The sequence below is a fragment of the Arvicola amphibius genome, chromosome 8, assembly GCF_903992535.2.
Source record: "Arvicola amphibius chromosome 8, mArvAmp1.2, whole genome shotgun sequence".
Lineage (NCBI taxonomy): Eukaryota > Metazoa > Chordata > Mammalia > Rodentia > Cricetidae > Arvicola > Arvicola amphibius.
In genome coordinates this window covers 104,550,438-104,574,430 of record NC_052054.1, presented here as the reverse complement: position 1 = coordinate 104,574,430, position 23,993 = coordinate 104,550,438, and the positions used below count along the sequence as shown (strand labels likewise).

At 50.1% G+C, this 23,993-nt stretch overlaps 1 protein-coding gene across 2 annotated transcripts in view; it reads right to left on the bottom strand.

The window, feature by feature from the left end:
* Positions 1 to 565: 565 nt before the first annotated feature.
* Positions 566 to 23,993, bottom strand: part of Ngef (neuronal guanine nucleotide exchange factor) — a 94,258-nt gene continuing 70,830 nt past the window's right edge. For both annotated transcript variants that reach the window (XM_038340089.2, XM_038340090.2), the window contains 10 exons: positions 14,790 to 14,950; positions 13,222 to 13,374; positions 11,608 to 11,737; positions 11,120 to 11,194; positions 9,544 to 9,633; positions 4,952 to 5,115; positions 4,430 to 4,585; positions 3,518 to 3,597; positions 2,781 to 2,885; positions 566 to 1,443 (listed from right to left, as the gene is read on the bottom strand). In XM_038340089.2, the coding sequence (XP_038196017.1) occupies positions 1,253 to 1,443; positions 2,781 to 2,885; positions 3,518 to 3,597; positions 4,430 to 4,585; positions 4,952 to 5,115; positions 9,544 to 9,633; positions 11,120 to 11,194; positions 11,608 to 11,737; positions 13,222 to 13,374; positions 14,790 to 14,950 (1,305 nt within the window). In that variant the 3' untranslated portion in view covers positions 566 to 1,252. The remainder of the gene's footprint in view (positions 1,444 to 2,780; positions 2,886 to 3,517; positions 3,598 to 4,429; positions 4,586 to 4,951; positions 5,116 to 9,543; positions 9,634 to 11,119; positions 11,195 to 11,607; positions 11,738 to 13,221; positions 13,375 to 14,789; positions 14,951 to 23,993) is intronic.

Genomic DNA, 23,993 nt, shown 5'->3' with positions numbered 1-23,993 from the left:
TGGGCTATATTGGGACACAGTCTCAAGAGACTAAACAAACAAAAGGCCTGTTTTGAAGTAGAGTGTTTCCTCTCTGGTGGAATCGCAGTGTGCTGGACACTTTCCTGGGACAGAATTGGAGGAGACTCTGGAACAGAAACAGGGTAAGGGTGGCTGTCAGGCCTGGGTAGGTGCAGCCACTCGGGAACCAGCTGCCACTGAAGGCACAGAGGAACATCTGAGGCCAGTGTCTGCACCAGGGAGGGAGTCCCCATTCCAGGGCTGGGGTCAGATCCCCTAATGGCCACTGCTGACTGATACCTGAGGGTCCCTGTGGCCTTGTAAGTGTGTACTTATACATAGGAGTCTCCCATTCCCTCGGAGAGCTCTTTCTTGACTCCCCCCATAAGCAGAGGCCCAAATCCATTCTCACTCTGAGACCTGATATTAGCTGGTCCCTTTGAAGTGTTTGCAGGGCCCCTCCTTGGGGAGAGGTTTCTCCTACGGGCTCCCCCCTCCCAACCCAGAACCAAATGCCTCATTGCTGTGCGCATGGGGTGATAAAGAATAGGCCTCCACCCCTTACTTTATACAGGATGCTTCTTTTAATGCAGCCAAAAAAATGATATTTGCTTTTCTCAAAACCATGACCATAAAGGATGCAGTGACCAATTCATTCTGCAAAAAAACACCTGGGCTCCTTCAGGGGCCAGGAGACACAAGCGACATCTAGCCCTTCAAGGAGCCAGAGACATGAACCCTCAGCCAAGCTCTGGGAGGCCTGCTGAGGGCAGGGCTTGGCCGTGCAAGAGAGGCTGGCAGAGGCGCAGGGAGGGGCGGGCAGCTTCAGCACTGCTCAAAAGCTCCCTTAGGCAGGGGCGGCCCTTTGCTGTGCCTGGTGGACTCTTACGGCTTCCAAAGTAGGGAAGGACACGTGCAGTTCAGGGAACTTGACAGTAGTCACCTCCTGCCTGCCTCGGGCCGGGAACCCCTGTGTGGGCCTCTCCGGAACATGCCTACCCTCTTCTAGCTCGGAGAGACTGGAGAGGTGGTGGTGTACTTAGCCATCACTGCCAGTGTGTAAGCAAGGGAGTGACCAGGACGCTAGTGCCCCCTACAGTGCAGGTAGGGACAGTGCAGGCCCAAGCCACTCCTGCTGCCTGGGAAGGCACTGACTTTTCCTCCCGAGGACCCTCTGTATCTGTTGGGGTTCTCTGCTGGGTCTGCACCCCCTGCCCACACCCCTCCTTCAGGCTAGTGCCAAAGCTGGGGTTCATTGCCTATTCCGGCTGCCCAACTTCCTGCGGTCCTTATTCTGGCTGCGCTGAGGGTCTTCCATCTTATGTACTCGGAAACATTCCTTGAGGTTCTGGGAGCGGATCTTGGGGTTCAGGATCTCCTCTGTCATGGAACTGGGAAACCAGCCTCTCTCCTGGTCATGCAGGCGCTCGCCAAAGATCCACCCTGTAAAGGAGGCAGCGGGGTCAAGGGGAGACAAGGCTGGGCTTTCCTTAGCTCGGCTTGCCCTCTGTCTGGGAAGCAAGGACTGAGCCACAGGGCAGTGGCTGGGCACCCCACCTAAGCTCGGATTGTTCCTACAATGTGCTAGGAAACACATGGAATGTGAAAAACCAGGCGTTAGGCTCTCCCACGAGTGGCAGCCTATTTCTGAGGGTTCCGAGGCTGCCCCATGCCAGGACAGGAGGAGACCTGGAAGGCCAGCCCTAACAGAGGCATCCAGGGGGCCAGTGTAGGAGACAGCTGATCACTGGACAGTGAGCGCACCCTCTCATTGGACATATTTTCTCAGAATTTCACTTGGAGGGCCAAGTGGTTGCTGGCTGGTGGGGGGGGGTTGTGGGGGTGGCCATTATAAACTTGGGGACACCCTGAGTCTCCAAGTGCCCTCACATTTTCTGTTGCCTTTTCTCTCCTAGAAGTCTTTTGCCAGGCTTGTTGCTAAACAGCCTGTCCCTACCTGGGTCAGAGGTATGCCTTCTGCTGGCCACCTTGGGAGGAGTGTGAGGCAGCAGATTATGCTGGGGAAAGGGCAGGGAGGTCCCTAGGACCCCCAGAAGGATACTGTGGAGATCACTTTGTTTCCCAATCATGGCCCAGGACAAAGGAGGGAATAGGAAGGGGTCTTTGTTCTCTTCAGGTATTTTGATGGTCTCTGTTGTAATGACATCCGGTTCTCACTCTGTGGCCAGGCCACTCATGAAATTTCAGGGATTTTTTTTTCCTGCCTCTGCCTCCCAAATGGTGGAATTACAGGTGTGTGCTCCTGGGATTTTGATCAAGAACATTTCATATACAAAAGTGGGGATTACTACATTGGTTACTTGGGGTTAAAATGGGCAGGGGCCACAGGAAAACTCTGTTTGGAGCTAATCCTGCCTGCTACCCACAGAGTGGGCAGGAACGGGGATTCATGGCCTGGTGGTCTCAGGCGACTCCAGAAGATTGTGACCAAAGAGGTTGAGGTCAGGGTTAAGCTCCCTCCGAGGGGAAGGCTGAGGCCATAGGCAAGGCTGGTGAGAGACAGAGAAACACCTGCCAGGCCTGCTGGAAAGGGAAGAAGCATGGCAGCTCACAGGATGGAAGAAAGTCTTAGGAAAGCCAAGGATGCTGGGCCCAGTGCTCAGGCAGGATGTCCTGGGTAGTGCCAGCACTAGCAAGGATGCTGGGCTCTGCCCGCCCACTTGCCAACTGTGCCATCAAGTCCTACACCCAAGCTATAGTCCTTCATCCCCTTCGAGGGGCATGGTGGACCGGGATGCACGGTCCCCTGGGAGCCTCACCGTCCTCCGTCTTCTCCAGGATGTTCAGGATGTCCGCCAGTTCCAGCGTCAGCTCATCAGGTTGCTGGGCCACATACGGGTGTACACACTGGACCTGGGGACAGTCTGCAGGATGGGAGAGTGGTATGGCGTGTCCCCCTCACAGGTTCCACCCTGCCCCACATCCAGACAAGCAAGGACGACAGGCAGTGGCCCAGGGGACAACGCTGCTAGCAGCAGGTGGCTAAGTCCAGTCTTAAGCAGGACCTGGGACAGCACATTAGTGAGAAAGGTCCCCTCTGGGAGGGAGGAGCTCACATCCTAGGGAGGCCTCATTAGACTACCAGCAATTCTGGGGAGAGGGAGGAAAGGATTAGCTCGCTATAATGGGGTTCTCAGCCTAGAAGGCAGGAAGAACCTCTTGTTCTCAGGTGTGACCCAGTGAGCAGCTTGGCTTGAGGGCAGTAACTTTCTTCACAAGCCAGGCTCATGCTCCCTTGGGTCTTCTATGAGTTTTAGACAACTGGAAAATCCAAAAGAACAATGGAGTTTGGGTCTAATATCCTGCCACCTGACTCTTAAGACTCAGGGACTTCCATTTCTTCCTTAACCACTCAATTCGAATGAAGCTGAGGCAGCCAGCATACACAGGCACTGAGCTTCCATTGGTACCAGGCAGTCAAGGAACCCTGGAGCTGAGGCCTGGTGAGTCTTAACCAAAGTTCACCGAGAGCCCCCTTTCTAAGTCAGGGACTCACCCAGCAGCCGGGACGTGAAGGACACGAACTTGGTCCTCCTGTTGGGGGCCAGTGAGGTCATCCAGCGCTTCATCTCGCTCCTACATAGGAAGGGGACAGACAGCACCCCAACTTCAGAGCCAACAAACTCCTCCCTATTGTGTGCACCCCCAGGTCAGCGACATTCTGAGCCTGTCTCCAGGACAGCTCAGTTAGCTGCATAGGGAACCCATGCACATTCCTCCCAGGCTAGGGGTTTGAAGCCCGACAGTGTGAGGAGCCGCCATCTGCAAGGTCCTCAAGGCTAGCTCTCAAAGATGGGCTACAGTGAACTCTCTCTGCTGTGGCAAAGCCGGGAGTGTTACCACCACTTCCTGTCAGTCAGTCCTGTGACCTAGAAGCCCAGGGTCTCAGCAGGGCAGGAGGCAATTCCTGGTGGGGCGTGGTTCGGGGCAGCCGAGCACAGAGGAGGGAGATGAGGCCACCTGGGCAGGTCCAAGAGAAAGCTGGGGCTCCTCGGTCCACCAAGCCGTTCCTACTGTCTTACGTATCCCCCCAAGGGCTTGGGGCTGTAAAGCAGCTGCTCTGATCACTCAGACAGGGAGAGTGAAGGACTGGAGGTCACACAGAGGGTGGACAAGAAGGGGAGGAGGGGGATAGTGGCTCACTGGCATGTCAGCCGTAAGCATCCCATTTGACAAGATGGACTCACTCTTCTGTGCACAGGCAAAGCCAGGAACGTGCAGCCATTCCCTGCCACCCACATCCCAACAAGAACAACCTGCAAAAGCCCTCTATACAGGGTCTCCATGGGAAGGGTGGGTGCTGCGTACTGAAAGACAAGCCTCCTACAGATGTGTGTGGAGGCCTGTTTTACCTGGGAAAGACTGACCTGCGAGTCACTGGGTGTGGCTTGTAGCACTGGATACTCACTGGGAGGATGCCTTCAACATGTAGGTGGCCTCCCGGTCATCTGCATTTTCCAGCAGTCGCAGGATGAACACATTAGCCAATGTTTGGCCCTGGTCCTCCAGTTCCTCTACTCGCAGCAGGCCCCTTGGGGCTGAGTCGAATACCTGGTACTTGTCTCTGGGGAGCGAGGGAGCCAGGGTGAACGGGTTGGTCTCAGGGAAACCTCTGGCTGGCTGGAAGAGCCAGCATATAGCCTTCGCCATTCTTTACCACCCCCATCCAAAGAATCCCAGGGTGCCAGTCCCCTGCTCCCTAGAAGAGCTCCCATCCTGGGGCGTGGCAAGGTAGTGGCCATTTTATTGAGCTCAGTGTTAGATACAGTGCCGGCTTTCCACATTGGCAGGAAGGAAACTGAGGTTCAGGGATGTTTCATCGTGGCCCAAAGCTGGGCAGGAGCAGAGCAGACCTTTGAAAACTTGACCCTAAAGACTGCTTCACCGCTGCCCCGCTACCCTCTCCAGTGCTCGTCAGGGGCAGGCTCACCCAGGGATCTGCCGGCAGATCACCAGCAGGTCATTGAAGAGGAAGAGGTAAATTTCTCTGAAGAGCTTCTTGGTCCGCAGGGTGCGGGAGGTCTTGGGGCCGGACATCTGCTGCAGCTCGCCCTGCTTCAGCAGCCACCGGGAGTGTGAGATGATGGGCACTGACTGGGAGGAAAGGGAGTGTCAGGTGGCATCACCCTTGCACCCTCCTAAGGGTCCTACAAACACCACAGCTGGAACAAAGCTTTGGGGTACCATGTACAAGGGCTGCATGGGTCACTGTGCTACACACCACTAGCCAGAGTCCTGGCAGCAAAACAGCAGCAGGTGCAAATTTGCTTCTGAACACATGCATTCCTCGTGTATGTTTGTGCATTTGTGCACATGTGCTGCTGTGCATGTGTGCTGTGTTTCTTTGTGTATTATGCTGTCCGTGTACTTACATCTGAGCTTCTGTGCTCATGCCTGTGCTTTGGTATGTGTCTGTGTGTGCTAGTGCATGCATGACTGTGTATGTGTGTGTCTGTATGTGCTAGTGCATGCATACCTGTGCTTTGGTGTGTCTGTGTGTGCTAGTTCTTGCATGCCTTTGTGTGTGTGTGTGAGAGAGAGAGAGAAAGAAAGAGAGAGAGAGAGAGAGAGAGAGAGAGAGAGAGAGAGAGAGAGAGAGAGAGAGAGGGCATCATCCCACTAAACTCAGCTTGCTTGATGTAGCCTAAGAGGTCAAACTCACAGAAGAAAGAATGTATTGGTGCCCATGGGCTGAAGAGGTCACATCTGTAGACAGACAGTTTTCTCAGGAACGGGAGTTGGGCACTCTGCAGTCATCCCAGTGAGTATAACCCCAAGAGGTATCAGAAGACCCTTCACATCCTCCATCTAGGCTCAGCTCCCAAACCTTGACCTCTGACCTCTGGGACCCTTTTATTTTTGCTCATGCTAGACAATTGCTATCCTCCTGAGCAACACGCACAGCTTTCCAAGGCCATCAGTAGGCACCATGTGTCAATATCCAAGTCACCAGAAACTTAGAGAAAGGAAATAACTTGCAAATCTCTTAGCACCGAGAATCCCTTGAACAGTCCCTATCTCCACACACTGACTGCTCAGGGTTGCCTCTGTGGCTAAACTGGCAGATTCACACAGGCATGGTGTGGGAAGTCCTTCTGTATATGTGTTGCTTTTATTGGTTAATGAATAAAGAAGCTGTTTCGGCCAGTGGCTTAGCAGAATAGAGTTAGGCAGGGAAAACTAAACTGAATGCTGGGATAAAGAAGGCAGAGTCAGGGAGCTACCATGGAGCCACCAGCCAGAACATTGCTGGTAGGCCACGAGCCTCATGGTAAAATATAAAATAATGAAAATGGGTTAATTCTTGATGTAAGAGCTAGCAAGCAATATGCTTAAGCTATCGGTCAAACAGTATTACAAATAATATAGTTTTGGTGTGTTTATGGCAGGACCAGTTAGGACAGAAACCTCTGCCAACGAATTGGCACACCAACAGGGCTGACTACATCCATGTAAAACCTGAGAAAGCTTGGAAAGTAATTCTACACACATACACAAAACGGAGTTTAGCCACATCCCCCACCCCTGGCTGGCTGGCAGCATGCCATAGCTTCCTTAAGAGAGGTCTTCCTGATTCAGCAGTAGCAGAAGAAAAAAACAAACAAAAACATGCAGTTTCAAAATGGTGGTTTCCTGGTTCACCAGCACAAATGGCTCTGATTCTTTAGGGAGGTCCAGCTACAGAGCATTTAAATGGGGTTTGTAAACAGAGTGCTATAACTTGCTTAGTGGCAACACAGACCTGCTGCGACCCAACCCTGGATCTGGGGCAGAGAGAATGGCTCTCAGAGGCAATGAATGGACTTTCAACATGTTAGACTGGGCAGATCCAAAAGGCTTAGTCCTAGTAATGTTGTTTGCATTTTAAGAGGTGCTCCTGGAAAGAAAAGGATTTCAGATACACAATAGGACAGATTCAGACATAAGAGACCTCTAAATGAGATACATTGTGTTTAAAAAAATGTACATAGGCTTGGAAGAGAGAGGAAAAAGAGTAGAGATAGTAAATGTAATATAAAAGAGTATAGACAGTCATAGATAAGAGGGGTAAAAATAATAAACTTGTTGAAAAAGTAATAGAGTAAGAAAAACAAGCCACATAAAGATTGAATATACACAGAGAGTATATTATATATACTACTGTGTTTCCTTTGAATTTACTGCAGAGAGATATTTGATTCTGGGGGCTGCTAAGATAAACCAACATAATGGTATCTTGATTTCAAAATTTGAGTCTAAGGATATGTTGCTTTGGAAAAGAGGTTCTTCTTTTGTTTCCACAGGGGATAGGAACCTGTTGGAATCCTTCCAGACTAATGTGGTTTGATGGACCAAGACCCCTCCAAAGGTCATTGTAAGCACCCCCCAAAATTACTTCACCCAACAAAAAGCAGAAAGCAGTTTAGAGAGAACTATGCCTATATTCACAAATATTATTTATAAACATTTCTTTACATTTAAAGTGGGGGGTATGCTATAGAGATTTGCGTTGGTATGGATCTTGTTTTATTGATACAAATTTAAAGTCAATTTTGTTATATGTATATTTCTGCTATTGATTAAGGTATTGTGTTTGTGCAGCTCATTTAAAAATGTAACATATAATTAAGAAACACAGGTTAATAGACAGTCATCTATAAGAGTCAAGCTTGTAGTTGTGTTAGTTGGGTTTTCTAGAGTTATATTTCAGATGGACAGGCATTCTTCAAACCTTTCGAAGACTACAGAATATGGCATTTAAAATGTTTTAAGAACTTAGGACTTTTCTTTTGAAAGTAGCTTATTTCTTGTTTACTTAGGTAATATTATATCCTTCTGGAGTCTTTGATGGAGTTGAAGAATAGATAGATAGTTATAGTTTTCCTTAGTTATGATAAAAGATAAAGTAGATATAAATATTGTAACTGTAATTCTTGCATGATAACTGTTTTGTTATATGTAATTTTACTATGTTAAAGTGCAAGCCTTTCTTTTTTGTTTAAACAGAAAAAGGGAAAATGATGTAGGTGTGTCTTCTATCTATCTGATGATTTCATTGGTTAATTAATAAAGAAACGGCTTGGCCTGATAGGTCAGAACATAGGTGGGTGGAGTAGACAGAACAGAATGCTGGGAAGAAGGGAAGTGAGTCAGATGCAATGAAGCTGTGACCCAAGATAGACGTAGGCTAGAATCTTCCCGGTAAGCCACCCCTCGTGGTGCTATATACATTACTAAATATGGGTTAATCAAAATGTGAGAGTTAGCCAGTAAGAGGCTGAAGCTAATGGGCCAAGCAGTATTTAAAGAATAAACAAACAAACAAAAAAGAACTTAGGACTTTTCATGACAATGAGACCCATCTTCTCCTGGCAGCACCAATCTACTTCAAGAGGAATATGGGAATCAAGGAGGCTCCTTATGGAGTTTGTTAGCCATTTGGGCAAGAAACTGCTCTTGCCTGGACTGCTTGATGTTATGCTGTATTAACTGGACTTGCAGGACCACAAAAAAAATGATTGCTGAAGCTGCTTAAAGAAGGCAAGACAGTCCTTTAGGGTTCCTGTTTCATGAAAGAGTCTTCTAGACATTCTTCAGGACACAGAAGAAAGTGACTGACAAACTGCCAATATAGGTGGAACTGTCTTTGAAATTTCCTGCTTCATGGAAGAGTCTACCGGACACCATGGGCCTGGAGGCTGAATATGGATGCCCCAACAGTACAGAACAACTTTGGGTGACTGTTTAGGCAGTGAGATGTCTCTGTTATTTCTAGAGTTTTGAAAGTTGCTTAAAATGCACTTCCTCTTTACTTAGGTAACATTATATCCTTCTGAAGTCTTTGATGGAGTTGAAAAATCGTTATAATTATACTTTTCCTTAGTTATGATAAAAGATAAAGTAGATATAAATATTTGTAACTGTAATTCTTGCATGATACCTATTTTGTTATATGTAATCTTGCTATGTTAAAGTTAAAAAACTTCCTTTTTTATTTAAACAGAAAGGGGAAATGGTGTAGGAAGTGTTGCTTTTATTGGTTAATGAATAAAGAAACTGTTTTGGCCAGTGGCTTAGCAGACTAGAGCTAGGCAGAGAAAACTAAACTGAATGCTGGGAGAAAGAAGGCAGAGTCAGGAGACACCGTGGAGACACCAAAGAAGAAAGAAGTGAGCCTCCAGCCAGAACCTTGCTGGTAGGCCACGAACCTCATGGTAAAAATATAAAATAATGGAAATGGGTTAATTCTTGATGTAAGAGCTAGCAATACACTTAAGCTATTGGCCAAACAGTATTGCAAATAATATAGTTTCTGTGTGTTTATTGTGGGACTGGGTGGGACAGAAACTTCTGCCAACACAGGCAGGCAGCTGTGCCCCACCCCCTGCCACAGCTGTCAGAGCATAAACCTGGTCAGATGGTGCGTGATGACTAGTTTCCACCATTAGGGGGGTGGTGGAGTGCAGGCTGGACCACCCATGCTTCAGAGTAGGGTGTGACCGTCATGGCTGGGCACAGGCTGACCAGATCTTGCAGACTTACCTTGATCTTAAACTCCATCTTCTTCTGGATGCTAATCATCTGTTCGGTGCGGCTCATCTTCCGGACGCCCTCGTTGCACGCCTTTACCACCTGGGACAGGGAGGACACGTTTAGGTCAGCCTGCCAAGTATTTCCAGCTACCACTGTGACCGGTACGGCCAGGAGCTGACACTAACTGATCAGCCTCATAGGTTCCAGGTCTTTCTTTGCTACAGTCTGGAACCAAGTGGGACACCCTGTGGGGTCCGGAGGATGACTAGAAAGCCAGCATCCCAGACCTAGAGGAAGTGGCCTTCCTTTTCAGCTAGACTGGAAAAGGAAAGGCTCTTCCAGGCTGATCCCTCACCCACTGGGGATGCACAGGCTCTCTACCTCCCTGGAAGGCAGCCAGGAAACAATAATGTTCCTATTCCCTAGACTTCTGGGCCTCCACCTCCAGAAACAGAGCCTTAAATGGCTCATGGGGTCTGGGGCAGAGCCTGACCTGCTGCAGGTGCCTGGTCAGTATTTGTGAATAAGTGTAGAGCCCAAAGAAGCAACTACAAGGATGTTCCTTGCAGTGTTGCTTAGAAGAGAAAATCCGTCAACTTAAATTGTCCATGAAATAGCAATGACCGAAGCACAATATATCTGTGTACCCGGGGGCTCTGAAATCATTGACATGTTCTCAACTAAAGAGCAAAGGCTGTACTTTAGACACAGCGTGTGTTTGTAAAGAGCATGGTGTCAGTGTGTATGTGCATGCTTGTGCGTGTGTGTTTGTGTGCGTGCGTGTGTGCATGCATGTGTGTGTGTTTGATGTATCTGTATGGATGTATATGTGCATGCTTGTGTGTGTGTGTGCATGCGTGTGTGATGTATCTGTATGGATATATATGTGCATGCTTGTGTGTGCATGTGTGCATGCGTGTGTGTGTGTGTGTGTTTGATGTAACTGTATGGATGCATATGTCCATGCAGGCATCTGCTCAGGAGTGCTGGCCAAAGCGTTGTTGGCAGGAAGTATGGGCAGTCAGACATCTTTGGTATCTTTATTTTGCTTACACTCATTTTCTGAAAGAACGCATATGGATCATTGATATGAGCCAAGTACCCAGGACAGCACTTGAAGGGCACCCAAGGCTAGAGAAAGCTGCTGATGCCCACACAACCCATCCCTACCAAGGAATCTTCTCCAAGGACCAGGGATGGGGTGACGCTCCTGGACAGGGCTCTGGGTCAGGGTCTACAGCAGTGTACGCTGGATCCTGGAGGATGGTTTGGCACAATGGACCGTGGCAGGCATGGGGATTACAACAGAGTTCTATGTTGGTAAAGAGTGCCAGGCAAGTGCCTCCATTGCCACCCTGGGCACATGAACAGAGAGAGCAGTGAAGGGGTATGGTGGTGTAGAGAAGGAGCTGATGAAGCCACATTGGGTGTGATTTTTTTTCCAGCCCCAGTGACTCTTCAGGATTGCAGAAGTCAATCTCAGAATAAACAGAATGCTAAGAGGACACAGTGATAGAGGATGCCACTAGGGACAGTGATCTGGAGGGGAAATGGTCCCTGGGACACACAGGAGGGAACAACTCACCATCTCTAGCTCCTTGTGGGCATCCAAGGCAGTGCCTTCGCGGTCAGACCTTTCTTCTACTCTCTTCAGTATGTTCTGAAGGCAGGGTGGAGCTTCGTTACTCCTGTCCCTTCCTACGTCCCCTCCCACTCCCTCCCTGGCAGCACAGTTTTAACAGAGGCAGCGCCCACAACCCTGCACCGGATGGACTGAGGGCACAGGACCCTCAGTCAGGCCAGGGATGGATGTCATGGTCCAGGATGATAAAGGACAGTTCAAGCCTCATAGGATGGGGTCCCCAGGGCCTGTAGATACTCTCTGGCAACACAGAGCCACCAGCCCATCAAGAGCAAATCACAGAGGCAGTGAGAAGCAGCAGGGGACCCTGGTGGATCAGGCAGGTCTAAGTTTAACACATAGATTCCCTAAAATACTAGCAGGGAGCTGGAAGGAGCAAAAGCCTGGGCAGGGGAGGCCTGCGGAGCCCAGGGCACTGTTAGGGGTCACACCTGGACCAGCAGCTTGAGTCTTGTGATCCTCTGGAAGGGCAAGATGAGGAAGGAGGAAAAGGGCAGGCCCTTGCACTTGGGGTCCAGCTCCAGCTGTGCGATCAGCTCCCGGAAAGCTGTCTTCTCCTGTCTGAAGATCCAGACACAGGGAACTGTCTCTGAGCTCAGGCCCCGGAGGTGTGAATAGGAGATGCTCCCCTTCCCCACACACAGCCTCCCAGAGACCAGACAAACCACAGGCGCATGCTGAGATCTATCTCCCCCCACCACCTTATTTCTTTTTAATGGAAAATAAACCGTTCATGTAAACGTCAAATAACAATAGTGGCTCCATATGCCAGGCCATGAAGACTTGGCAAAGCATGATTTGTGTGGGAGGGGTAAGAATCCCATTGTAGTCAAGGTTATGAATCAGACATACAATTAGATGACTTCACCCGGCAGGAAGCCGTGGCAAGGTAAACCCACGTAGTGATGCAGAGATGGAAACCGCACCAGGCACGAGGCACCTGCCAGGAGAGCCTGGGCTATTTTTTGACAGGTGGGCTTGGGCATGTGGCACAGTGCTGTTGAAGGCCTGGGAGATGACTGCCAGAGACTTACTGCAGGGCAGCAGCAGACATCAGGGCACACACGGTACCTGTTTCTAGTGGGGCCAGGGATAACTGCACTCACAGGGTAACGTGACAGAGTGACCAGCTATCTTGGGGATTCTCGGGAACTGCAAGACGCGAACCCCTATTCTGCTTGCCTTTTGACCTGGGAAGTAGCACGGACTCCCTCCACTCTCCAAATGGTTGCTGGAAAGCATCCAAATGCCTGGATACTCAGACATTTAAATGTCCACTTTAACTAACAGTGTGGCTTGGTAGAAGAGCCATCAAAATCTAGGTGCTGTTTGAACAGTGGGCACACAGCACACAGACACCTTCCTGGCACGGCAGCTACGACAGCGCCTAGAAGCCATAGGGATCTCTCTGTCACAGATGACGGCCCTAAAAACTCCCCCTTGGGGCCAGCTGAAGCACTGTTTCTCAGTGACTGCCACAGGACTGCGCTTCTCAACACAGTAGCTGCTGTCACGTGACAAGCTCAGGCAACTTGTATAGATTTGGCTGTCCTAATGAGGTCCCCAACCTTGCCTTTGTTCTCAGGACATTCCAGAGACCCCTGTGCCTGTGACCGGGACTGCAAACCTGGTCTTGCTTCCCCAGTGCCCTTACTAGAGAATCTTTTATTTCTAACATGGGTGGGTACCACAAGGGAAGCCTTTCCCCGAGGTGCAAAGCGAGCTCGTGAAATGGGAGACTGGCTCCCAGTTCCCAGGCATCACTAGGCTTCCTGCTCACTTTTGCCATTCCCCACGACTTCACACCCATGTTTCCAATGTTCTGGACCTTGGATCATATTCCTGGAGCTACACATTCTCTCCTACAAGGCTTTACTGCCTGTTCTAGACACAGGTACTGGGGACTTCAGATGACTCTTCCGGAGTACAGGTGGAGTTGCGGTTTTCTAGTGACACAGATTCACAGGGATTTGGATGCCATCACCAGCCTGGCCAAATTCTGGTGAGTTCCCAGACAAGGATGGCTGTGCCCCGGCAATACTCACAGGAGCTGCTTGTACGTCCTCTCCTGGTAGGTCTGGTTACTGACGTAGGTGATATAGACTGAGAAGTGGTCAGCTGCGTAGCGGTACACAATGTCGCACACGTCCGAGATGACGATGTTCTCCTCCATGCGGTGTTCCAGCTCCAGCAAAAACCTGCAAGAGGCAGATCCTGGGCTGAAGGCACCTGCAAATCAGCCTGCCTGGTTAAACAAACCAGCACGCTTGCTGACAAGGTGAGCAGGTCTCCACGTCCCAGAGGCGCATCTGAGCACAGTCATGAACAGGCTGTGTGTGTGTGTGTTTTTTAGGTGGATAATACCATCAGGAGCACATGGAGAGGGAGGAGGCACGAGGCTCATCATTATCTCCTACACGTGTACCAACGTGTCCTGAGGTAGCAGAGCGGCAGTCAAGCTGTGCCTCACAACGGTCCCCTGGGTACTGGGAAAGGCAGGGATCGGATGAACCTAGACTGACCTCATGCCCGCCACTAATTAAGCCAGCAGCCAACACGTGGTGTCTCTACTTCTGTATTCTGGGATTTTTCAAGTTAAAATTCGAGTTGATAAGTAAATAGCAAGCTCAGGACCTCATGGGTTGCTCTGGCCTCACCGAGCCATAGTGGCTGGATAGGATGGCCACCAGGAGGGGGAGACTACAGAGAAAAAGCAGGTGTCAGTGCAAAGGGGGCAACTGGGGGTCCCCTCGCAGACAACAAGAACATCTGGGCTTCCACATGTGACATGGAGGGACCCTCCACTGCAGGGGAGGGCTGCCTCGGCCATTTCTTGCCTCATTTGAACGGGAAAGTTGGCTGCCCAGGTTACTGGGACATTTCTAAGTGAGTCCTTTGTCGTAATTTTTTTCCTCCTCCACAGGAAACACAGATCTCACATCCTTTCCTAGATGCCTCGTGGGAGGGGAAAGGGAAGTAGCAATCTGGGCTTCATTGACATTGGCCTGCAGGGGGATTTAGGCTTTGGCACTTCAGGGTAAGCAGTTACTCCCAGATGACCTTGGACATCTGGGTTTCATGCCTAAGATTGAACTCAACATCACTCCAACTAGTGTGGGAGTCTCCTCTAACTCACAGCATCATAAGGATGCACAGGTCCCTGAGGCTGATGGGAAGAGACCAGGGGAGGGGGTACCACTGGCCAACCTGCTGGAGAAGATGGTGGGCTTTTGGGCTTACATCTGGGTGTGTGCTGACTTGTGTGTGGAGGTCAGAGGTCACTCCTCAGGAGCCATCTGCCTAGTTTTTCGGGACAATCTCTCATTGAGCCTGAAGTTCACCAATTAGGTTAGACTGGCTAGTTGATCAGCCAGACCCAGTGACTCTCCGGTCTCTACATACCCAGCACTGGAATTACAAGTGTATCCCACTACACCCATGTGGGTTCTGAGGATCAAACTTGTGCTTGCAAGACAAGTACTTTACCCAATGAGCCATTTCTTCAGCGCCTAGATTTACAACTTTATCCTATTTCTTTATGTAAAATCCAAAGCATTCAAAACACACCCTGGCATAGAGAAGAGATGGAAGGAGGTGGCCCTCCAGCGCTTACCGCTCACTGACAGCCATGACATCCAGGACATTGGAGAAGAGGATGTGAGCCTCGGACGGGTGCAGGATCTTCTTCAGCCGCTCATTCTCCATGAAGTGTGATACCAGCAGGTTCAGGCTCTTGTAGTAGGAAGCCTCGGAGGTGACTAGCTCGAACATGGCCTGTGCAGACACAGGAGAGACCTCGTGGTTACAGCTAAGATGAGCTGAGGATGCTCGTAGCTGCAGAGCTACTGAGGCCTGCGGTGGCCGATGTGTGGCAGAAGCCAACCCACGCCAGTGCAAAGGAGAGAGCCCTCCATCCTTGGGAAGCACAGTGTCATAGCCTGCCACCAGGACACCTAGTAATGACAGAGCCAGACAGTGGCAAAGATGACTCTTGCCCATGAGTGTTGGTGCAGAGATGGGAGGGACAATCAGCAGGTGGCAGGACCCCGCCTGCCCCCATTCTACAGAAAACAGACCAAGATGCCAATCAGGAAGGGTGTGATTTGGGGTAACTTTTACACTTTTTTTTAAATTATCTGAAAAAATCCTAAATAAGCCTCTATTATTTCTTTTAGCATCTGATTTTATAGTGTAATCAAGAAAAACATTTTCATTTTGAAAAAGAGAAAAAGAGGGGCTGGAGAGGTGACTCAGAGGTTAAGAGCATTGCCTGCTCTTCCAAAGGTCCTGAGTTCAATTCCCAGCAACCACATGGTGGCTCACAACCATCTGTAATGAGGTCTGGTGTCCTCTTCTGGCCTGCAGGCATACACACAGACAGAATATTGTATATATATATATATATATATAATCTACTTCACTTTTCAGGGGCACCTATCAACACTGTTATCGTCCTGCTGAAGTGATAGATTCAAAACTCCCCAGAAGCAGGTCTGACTAGCTTGCCTTTAGTGCTTGTGAACATCCTATCCTGAAACCAATGGGAGCCAGGCCCATCCTCTCTCCTAATCACTCTCCCAGGATTTGTTCAGATGCCTGAAGGGACAAGGTAGCCGGTTAAACTGTTGACCCCTGAAAAATCTCTGTTCACACCCTGTTCTCCAGGATCAGCAACTGGGTCCTGGAGTGACATGGGTCTTGGTGGCTGTGCTTGAGTTGAAAGTCTTGAGGTGAGACCATTCCGGAGTCAGGGTGGGTCCTACCCCCCAACGCTAGGTGATTAGTTTTGTTTCTGTCGCTGTGATGTAACATCCCAACAAAAGTAACTTTAAGAAAGGTGTAGTCAGCTCACGCTTCCAGGTCCATCCCATCATAGGTAGGAACCTGAAGCAGCTAGTCACCCCCACAGTCAAGAGCCGAGAGAATGAATCATGTCCGCTTACTCAGCTCACCCTCTCCTCTTTTATACAGTCTGGAACCCAAGCTCAGGCTATGGGACCATCAGCTTTTAGTCTGGATCTTCCTGTGTTGATAGGCAATAAAACAACCCCCCATAGACAGGCCAACAGGCCAACCTGATCGAGACAATCCAGATGATTCTAGATTATATCTACTGACATTTAAAACTAACCATCATTCTAGACACCTTCATGTCTAGAAAGGAAAAGGAGAAAAAGGGAGACACAGATACATGAAGGATGGGCACCTCTCTCTTTCCCCCTCCCTCCCTCTCTCCCTCCCTCCCTTCCTCCCTTCCTCCCTTTTCCCCTCCATCTCTCTCTTCTCTTCTGCTACTCCTGTCCCCAGAGGCTGTTCCCCCTTTCCCCTCCCCCCCTTTCCACTCACTTTCCCCCAATAAAAAAACCTCCCACCTGAGCTCTATCACATGACATTTGCTTTCATGTGCTGCATGTAATTTTTAAAAAATTTACAATGGTGGGGACCGGGCTGTAGCCAGAGACTGGAAGAGGAAGGCAGGCTCCTTTCTTGGAGCTCAGGAGGGAGAATGGCCCTGCTGACAGCTCTGCTTCAGTTTCTTGTGTGTGGGGGGGTGGGGGGGGGTAAATTCTATCATTTCCTGGCAGCTAATAAGCAATAGCAGTCCTCAGAGACAAGTCCATCAGACGGATGACAGACAGCAGCAATGGTCAGGGGTCCTGCAGTGCAGGTTCCAGGGAGAGAGGAGGGGTGGTGGAAGGGAGGGAGGGGCTGCTGTCTGTCCCCAGAACACATGCGCCTGGGTGTGGCTGAGGTGGGCGATGGATTTCCCACGCTGTCTCATTTATCCTCAGGGTCTTCCAGACCTTCACGGGGAGAGCACAGATGCAGAGTGGTGACCAACCCCTCAAAGTCATGTGACTTGATGATGCGACAACCCAGATTCAGTCAAAGGGTTTTCCACGTCCTGGCTCTGTTATGTCTCCTGCCAGGCTGGGTCCAGGCAAAGCAGGGTTAACTGGGTGTTTCCAGCCACCTCTCCCTGTGAAGCCCTGCCAGCCAGTAGGTTTGGTGAGGCCCTTTGAGACAGGGGATGCATTTGTAAGCTGGAGATGTTCTGCAGCAACAATAAGAGAGTCTACAGAGATATCACAGCCACACCAGACCCCAGGTCCCCGTGCTGCATTTGACTTTAGACAGTGCCAATAGGGTTAAGATGCCATGAGTTGTGGCCCTGGGACCAAATGCTGGCTGAAAATTCTTCTTTGGTTTTTATAACTGCCTGTATGCAGCTCAGATAAGAAGGTCACGTTGGACATGATGACGTTTTCTGGAAGCTTCTCTGCTACAAACGCATTAGTAACTCATCTTCCTGCTGTTAAGTTTAATTTCTCAAAAGGATGCTGTGATAACTGAGCGGCCAGGCTCCAAACTCATACGTGTAACTGACCCAACTGACTGCAGATGACCCTATCACAGACCGAGGGATCCACCACCCCCACACAGTTACACGAGAGGCACATCTATCAGATGGCATGGCTCTAAGGACACTGTCTGAGACACTGGGGACTATACTCGCAAGTGCACCCTGCTGAAGACAGCATTTGTCCCAGTGACTATGAGGAGCAGGGTCTGGGGACTTCGGGATTGGCTGTGCTGTGGTTGACACCCAGCAGGCCTTGGCCTGAGTCACTACTGATGCTGGCTGAGCCCATTCACTCACCCTTCCCCGCCTTACCCATTTATAGGTGGTTAGTCATCTGTGAATTTTCCTTGACCAGGATGTTTCTCTTTATTTAGCAGGCTACATTACTTGCTACATCAATGCAGCTGTCTTCTCCTCATCAATCTTGCCTTGACTCTCAGCCACTTAAGCTTTACATGGTTATACAGGAGAGATGAGGGGACCGGGCACGTGCGTCAGTGGTAGGGGTTTTGCCCACCATGTGGAAGGCCTTCAATTTAATCCCTAGTGCAAACAAAACCCCTAAAAAAACTTAAATGAGAGATGAGGGACCCAGGCCCTGTGTGCTCCTCACTTGGGCATCCAGCCAGTCATCTGTGCCACACACTTACTGGGCACCTGCTGCACGGGTACAGCACCAGGCTCTAGGGGTGATTATCACACCACGGATGCAGCTGCAACCCAAGGGAGCAGAGAAGGGCACACTGAGTGACGCCTCTCAGGCAACACCAGGTAGTGAGGTGAGCCTGAATGTGGGTTTAAAGAGTGTATGTGGGCCAGGCGGTGGTGGCACCTTGGGAAGGAAAGGCAGCTAAATCTCTGAGTTCAAGGCCAGCCTGGTCTACAGGACAGTCAGGGCTACACAGAGAAATCCTGTTTCCAAAAATCAACACACACACACACACACACACACACACACACACACACACACACACACACACACGAGTATATATAGATGTGGTTTGAATATGAGATTTCCACTCCACCCCCGGCTCCCATGTTGAAAGCCTGGTCCTCAGCTGCTATTTGGGAGATGGTAGAAACTTCAGGATATGGGCTTAGCTGGAAGAAGTAGGTCACCGGGGGTGGTAGCTCCTGTCCAAGACTCTTCCTGTCTCTCCTTGCTTTCTGTGATGAGGTGAGCTGTCTCCTGCCATGGGATTCAACCTGATCCCTAGCCCACGGCAAGAGAGCCAGTGGAGTATGGGCCAGAACCTCTGAAACAGATTCAAAATAAATCCCCCCTCCTTCCTCTTTGAGACAGGACCTCTCTATGTAGCACTGGCTGTTCTGGAACTTGCTCTGTAGAACAGGCTGGCTTCAAACTCAGAGACATCCTCCTGCCTCTGCTTCCCAAGTGCTGGGATTAAAGGCTTGCGCCACTATGCTGGATTCTTTACTTCGTCTCAGCTATCCCATCACATTCAAGAAAAAATGACTCTGTGTGCATGTTTGTTCACACACACATGAATGTGTATTCATGTGAATGTGTGAGAATGTGTGTATGAGTAGCTAAGAGTCTGAGTGTGTGAATGAGTATATGTATGGATGTGTTTATGAGTATGTATAGTGTGTGTGTGTGTGTGTGTGTGTGTATGGGGGGGGGAGAGACTACAAAACTTTTTAGCAGCCGTTGGGACACTTCATGAGTTAGCAACACCGTAGCTTCCTCCCTGGCAGCTGCTCTGTGGGCCTGACTGCTGGATGGTGTCCTCAGTCACCCAATTAGACTGACCTAAGTTTCATGAATCACAGCTTAGTCTCCCAGTGGTGCTCTTAGATCTCAGCTTTTCCATTTGCTACCTGCCAAGAACCACGAGAATCACAGGACGCCCTGCCTGGATTCTTTGTGCAGGCTAAGAACTGGCTCACATTTGCTGTTTCCCAGAAGGCCAGTGCAGGTGGCCCTGCCATTGGTGACGAGTGTGACATGTCTGCTTGCTGTGAGCAGCTGGGCTGCCAACAATGCATTGGCTTCGGGAGGTCAGCGATAACTGCTTCATCTTCCTAAGTGAGAATGGCAGTGTGGGCTCTGTGGGTGGCTGGAGGAGGGAGGCTCAGGAAGAAAGCATGGCTCAGGGCCCAGCGTGCCACAGAGATCGGACAGACAATCTGGGCATGACTGCCCACCACCTGGGCACTGCTTTACCTACGGGTAGAAAGGCACTCTGGCCAGAATTGGCAAGGTGGGTCTGTCCCAGGAGGTGAAGTTGGGGCTGAGGGGTAAAGGATTACAAGAAGGTCCCGTTCTTAGGGATGCCGATGCCCGACACTGGGCACGCAAGACAAGGAGCGGGGAGGATGGCGGTGAAGGAGGGTCAGGACATGGGAAGGTGGTGACTCTCCAGGTGCTAGGGTCCCTCTGAAGAGAGTCCTGGAGAGAGTGAGGGAAGGTGTGTACGGGCACGCGTGCGCACACACCACACCACACACACACACACACACACACCAGCTTTCCCTGCCAGGCTGTGAGGAGCAGCCATGTCCCGTGTCCTCTTCTGCAGCATGTTCCCCACCCCCAGCATAAATGTAGACTTTTCTTTGTCCTCCAGGGAAGGGAGACGCTGAATCAGCACCATACCCCTCAGGATACCTGTGGACGCGCTCAGAGCCAACTTGCCTCAGGGAGAGGTGGCAGGACCAGGGCCCAGAGGCCAAGGGTGGTGGTTCATGTCCTCAACTCGACAGAATCGAGAATCGCCTAGGGACAAGTCTGTGACAAAATTTCTACCTTGGGTTGATTGAAACAGGAAGAGTCATCCCGATGGGGCTAGTGTTACTCCAGGGGTGGAGGGCTGGACTGAATAAAAGGACCAGAAGCAATCTGAACCCCAGCATCTATCTTTCTCTGCTGCCTGACTGTGGACACACTGTGGCCAGCCACTTTACTTTCCTGCCCGCTTGCCGTCCCCAACACATGAAATATATATTTTCACACTGTAATCCAAATTAAACTCTTTTGTTTGTTATTTTGAGACAGAGTCCCCTCTACATAGCCCTGGCTGTCCGGGAGCTTGCTTTGTAGAATAGACTGGCCTCAAACTCACAGAGATCTGACTGCCTCTGGTTCCCAAGTGCTGGGATTAAAGATACGTGCCACCACGACCTTGATAATTCTTCTTACCTTGCTTTTATTGGGTGTTTTATCACAGCAAGACTCCCCACTAACACAGTGTGGCTGCTGGAGTCCTGCCTACGGAACTGCACGTGGCCTCGCGACTGGCTGGGCGTTAGGTGAGGTCTTTTGGGGCTGCCTTGATTAAGCGGTTTCAGAAGCAGAGGAGCTCCTGACCATCAGCACAGGGATATGAAAAAGAATCAGAGACACTTAGAGAAGGGGCAAGAAACAGGGGAGGCAGGGGGAAGAGCAGAGCCTGGAGTCTTAGACATTTGTGGTGGCTATTCTTGGTGGTCAACTTGACTACATCTGGAATCACTTAAAACCTAAATGGCTGGGCACGGTGAGGGAATTTCTCTTAATTAAAGTAGGAAGACCCACTTCTAATCTGGATCTTTGAGGTGGGAAGGGACTTTAATCCAGATCTTTGGAAGTGGGAAGATCCACCTTTAATCTGGGCCACATCTTCTGCTGGCAGCTCCATAAAGGACATGAGAGAAGGAAGTGTTTGCTCTTGGCCTGCTTGCTCTTGCTCTCACTAGCAAGTCCATTCCTTTGTGGGCATTAGAGCCTACTTCTTTGGGATTCTGGTATATACTGAAGATAAGCAGAGACGCTCAGCCTTGTGGACTGAACAGCCACTGAATTCGTGGGCCTTCCATTGGTAGGTCAATTAATAATTAATACTAATAATCCCATATGTGTGTGTGTGTGTGTGTGTGTGTGTGTTCATTCTATAAGTTCTGTTTCTCTGGTGAGCCCTGACTAATGCACTTGTCCTTCAGAGAGGGTCCTTGCTACCTCACTGTCCTCCATGCCTGCTCCTACTCTCCCTGTGAGATCTGTTTACTCTCCTTTGTCAGCAGACTCAAGGCTGGGCCCTTTCTCTGCAGCCGTTTACCTTACTTGTATTAAAATTTGGACTCTGTACTTCTCCCAGATCACGATGTCAGGTTGGTTCCTCAAACTCCCTGAATCTTGGATGCTTGAATCTCCAGGGTTCCCTCTATGGGACTTGTCAAGGCAGGAACTCAAGTGGGAATATAGAGGCAGAAGATTTCTAACGGTTCTGAGGCTGGAGGTCCAAGGTCAACATGCTGCTGCCTGGGGAGAGCCAACGGCACGCTCACATGCACGAGAAAAGAGAGGTCTGACTCATTTGGAAGACAGAATCCCACCATAGCAACAGAGCCCTCAAGGCCTAGGGCCCCCCCTTTAAAGCTCCTCTCAACACTTTACTTGGGGATTTAATTTCTAGCCCCCAACTCAGGGGACGCATTGAAGCTCTAACCATGGCTTTGCTGTTAGCCCATTTGCTTATGTCTGGAGGCAGGTGCAGGACAGGGAAAGCATGAGCCATAATGTCAGAGGCCTTGGAGTGTTCTTAAGCTTTGGGTTTCCTTAGAGGCTGTGGGAACCTTACCCACTGATGCCATCGTTCAGACCCACCATCCAGTCCCCATGTCTTCAGTAAACCATCAGGAGTTACAGGGGCTCTGAACACTGCCAAGGATCAGCCTGAGTTTCAGGTGCCAAGCACTCGGCTTCCCAGACACTCTGAGGGCCTGTGGGTACTGTCTTGGGTCAGGGCAGTGGCTCGGGTGAGCGACTGTGTCAGGACAACTCCACAGCTCCTCTCAGCAGGGCGTCACGGGAACAGAAGAGTCCCTCTACCCCTGGGATGCCCGCTTTCTGCCCGCTCTGGTCCTCAGAGCAGCCACACGGAACAGTGAGGGGTGTGGGATGACCTATACCTCACTCTGCCAGACATTCCTCATCTCTAGGGTGATTGGCCTGCAGAGCCAGGGCCTGATACCGGCACACACCACAGGCTTGGGTCTGGAAAGCCTCCTCTAGTCAAGCAGAACCTCTGGCAGGAGTAAGGTGTTATGGGGAATCCAGGCTCAAGACTGAGCCCCTGGGGCTGAAATCTTGTGAGCACGGGGCCTGCCAACAGAGCTGGACCCAGCAGTGGCACCATTGACAGCTGCCTGGGCCACAGTGCCTAACCGGGGGTGACAAGGACCTTCCCACTTAGCAGCCATGAAGTGCAAGGGCTGAGGGTCCGAGGTTCCCTGGTCCAGAACACCAAACCCAACCTTCAACAAGTGTCCTGTATCACAGAGCCACTGACGAAGTATATGCAAGAAGACCTGGCTAACAGAATAGCTCACAAAATCTTTCAGGTTACAGGACCATGAAAAGGCCTGGCTGCCAGAAGCTGGAAGGAGAAGCCATTGTCACCCCACTCGCAAGCCAAGGAGAAGCAGCGAGATAATGTGCCCACAGGGATGAGGAGCTGGGGCACTCACACGTGGCTGAGGTGGGGGAGTATCCTCCACAAACTTTTAGATCCCTCAGCTGTAACCAGGAATCCTACATAGCAGCCACGATGCCCTCGGTACTGAGATGAGCACACTGTTCTATTTCTTACGACACACGGCGCATATAACAAAGTCAAGCGCAGTTGTTCATCCCCAGGGACTGGCTATGCTATGGGACAGCTGCACAGTAAGTCCCATAAATCCGGGGTGGGGAGAAGAATCAATATGGAGAGATGTGATAAACAGCTTGCTAAGTGAGAAGAAATGAGCAACCCTGCCCCTATCCTTCTCACTTTCGTTCACTTTGAACATGTGTCTCTGGGGACACAGGAACCTGTGAGAGACAGAAGTAAGAGATATTTGATACTTTGCTTTTTTTTTTGAGACCACCTTATTTTTAGCTCATGTGTATGAGTGTGTTTGCCTGAATATTTGTCTGTGTACCACATACACTCAATGCTCATAAAGGCCAGAAGAAGACATCAGATGCTCTAGGACTGGAGTTACACATGGTTGTGAGCCATCAGGTGGGTCCCGGGGATTGAACCTGGGTCCTCTGTAAGAGTGGTCATTGTTCTTAATTTCTGAGTCATCTCTCCAGACCAGAGATAATTTTGTCATTTTTGGGCTTTATATCAGATACACGAACTACTTTGCTTTACTGGAGCGTTTTCTGCTTGCTTTCTGTAGCAAACAGACCAGAAATGTGATGTTTTAGGTGATAGCTACTGCCTACCTTAGAGCAAGGAGCCAAACTTCCCATCCCTCTCCTTTTATTTAGGACTTATTTGCAGTGTTGTTAGGGTTTTCTTCATTCAGGGATCTGATAAGATGGTATCATGACTAAGAAAACTTGCTGCTCACAACTGACTGTAACTTTAGCTCTGGCATATCTGACACCCTCTTCTGTCCTCCAAGGCATACACACACATACACACACACACACACACACACATACACACATTCACACAC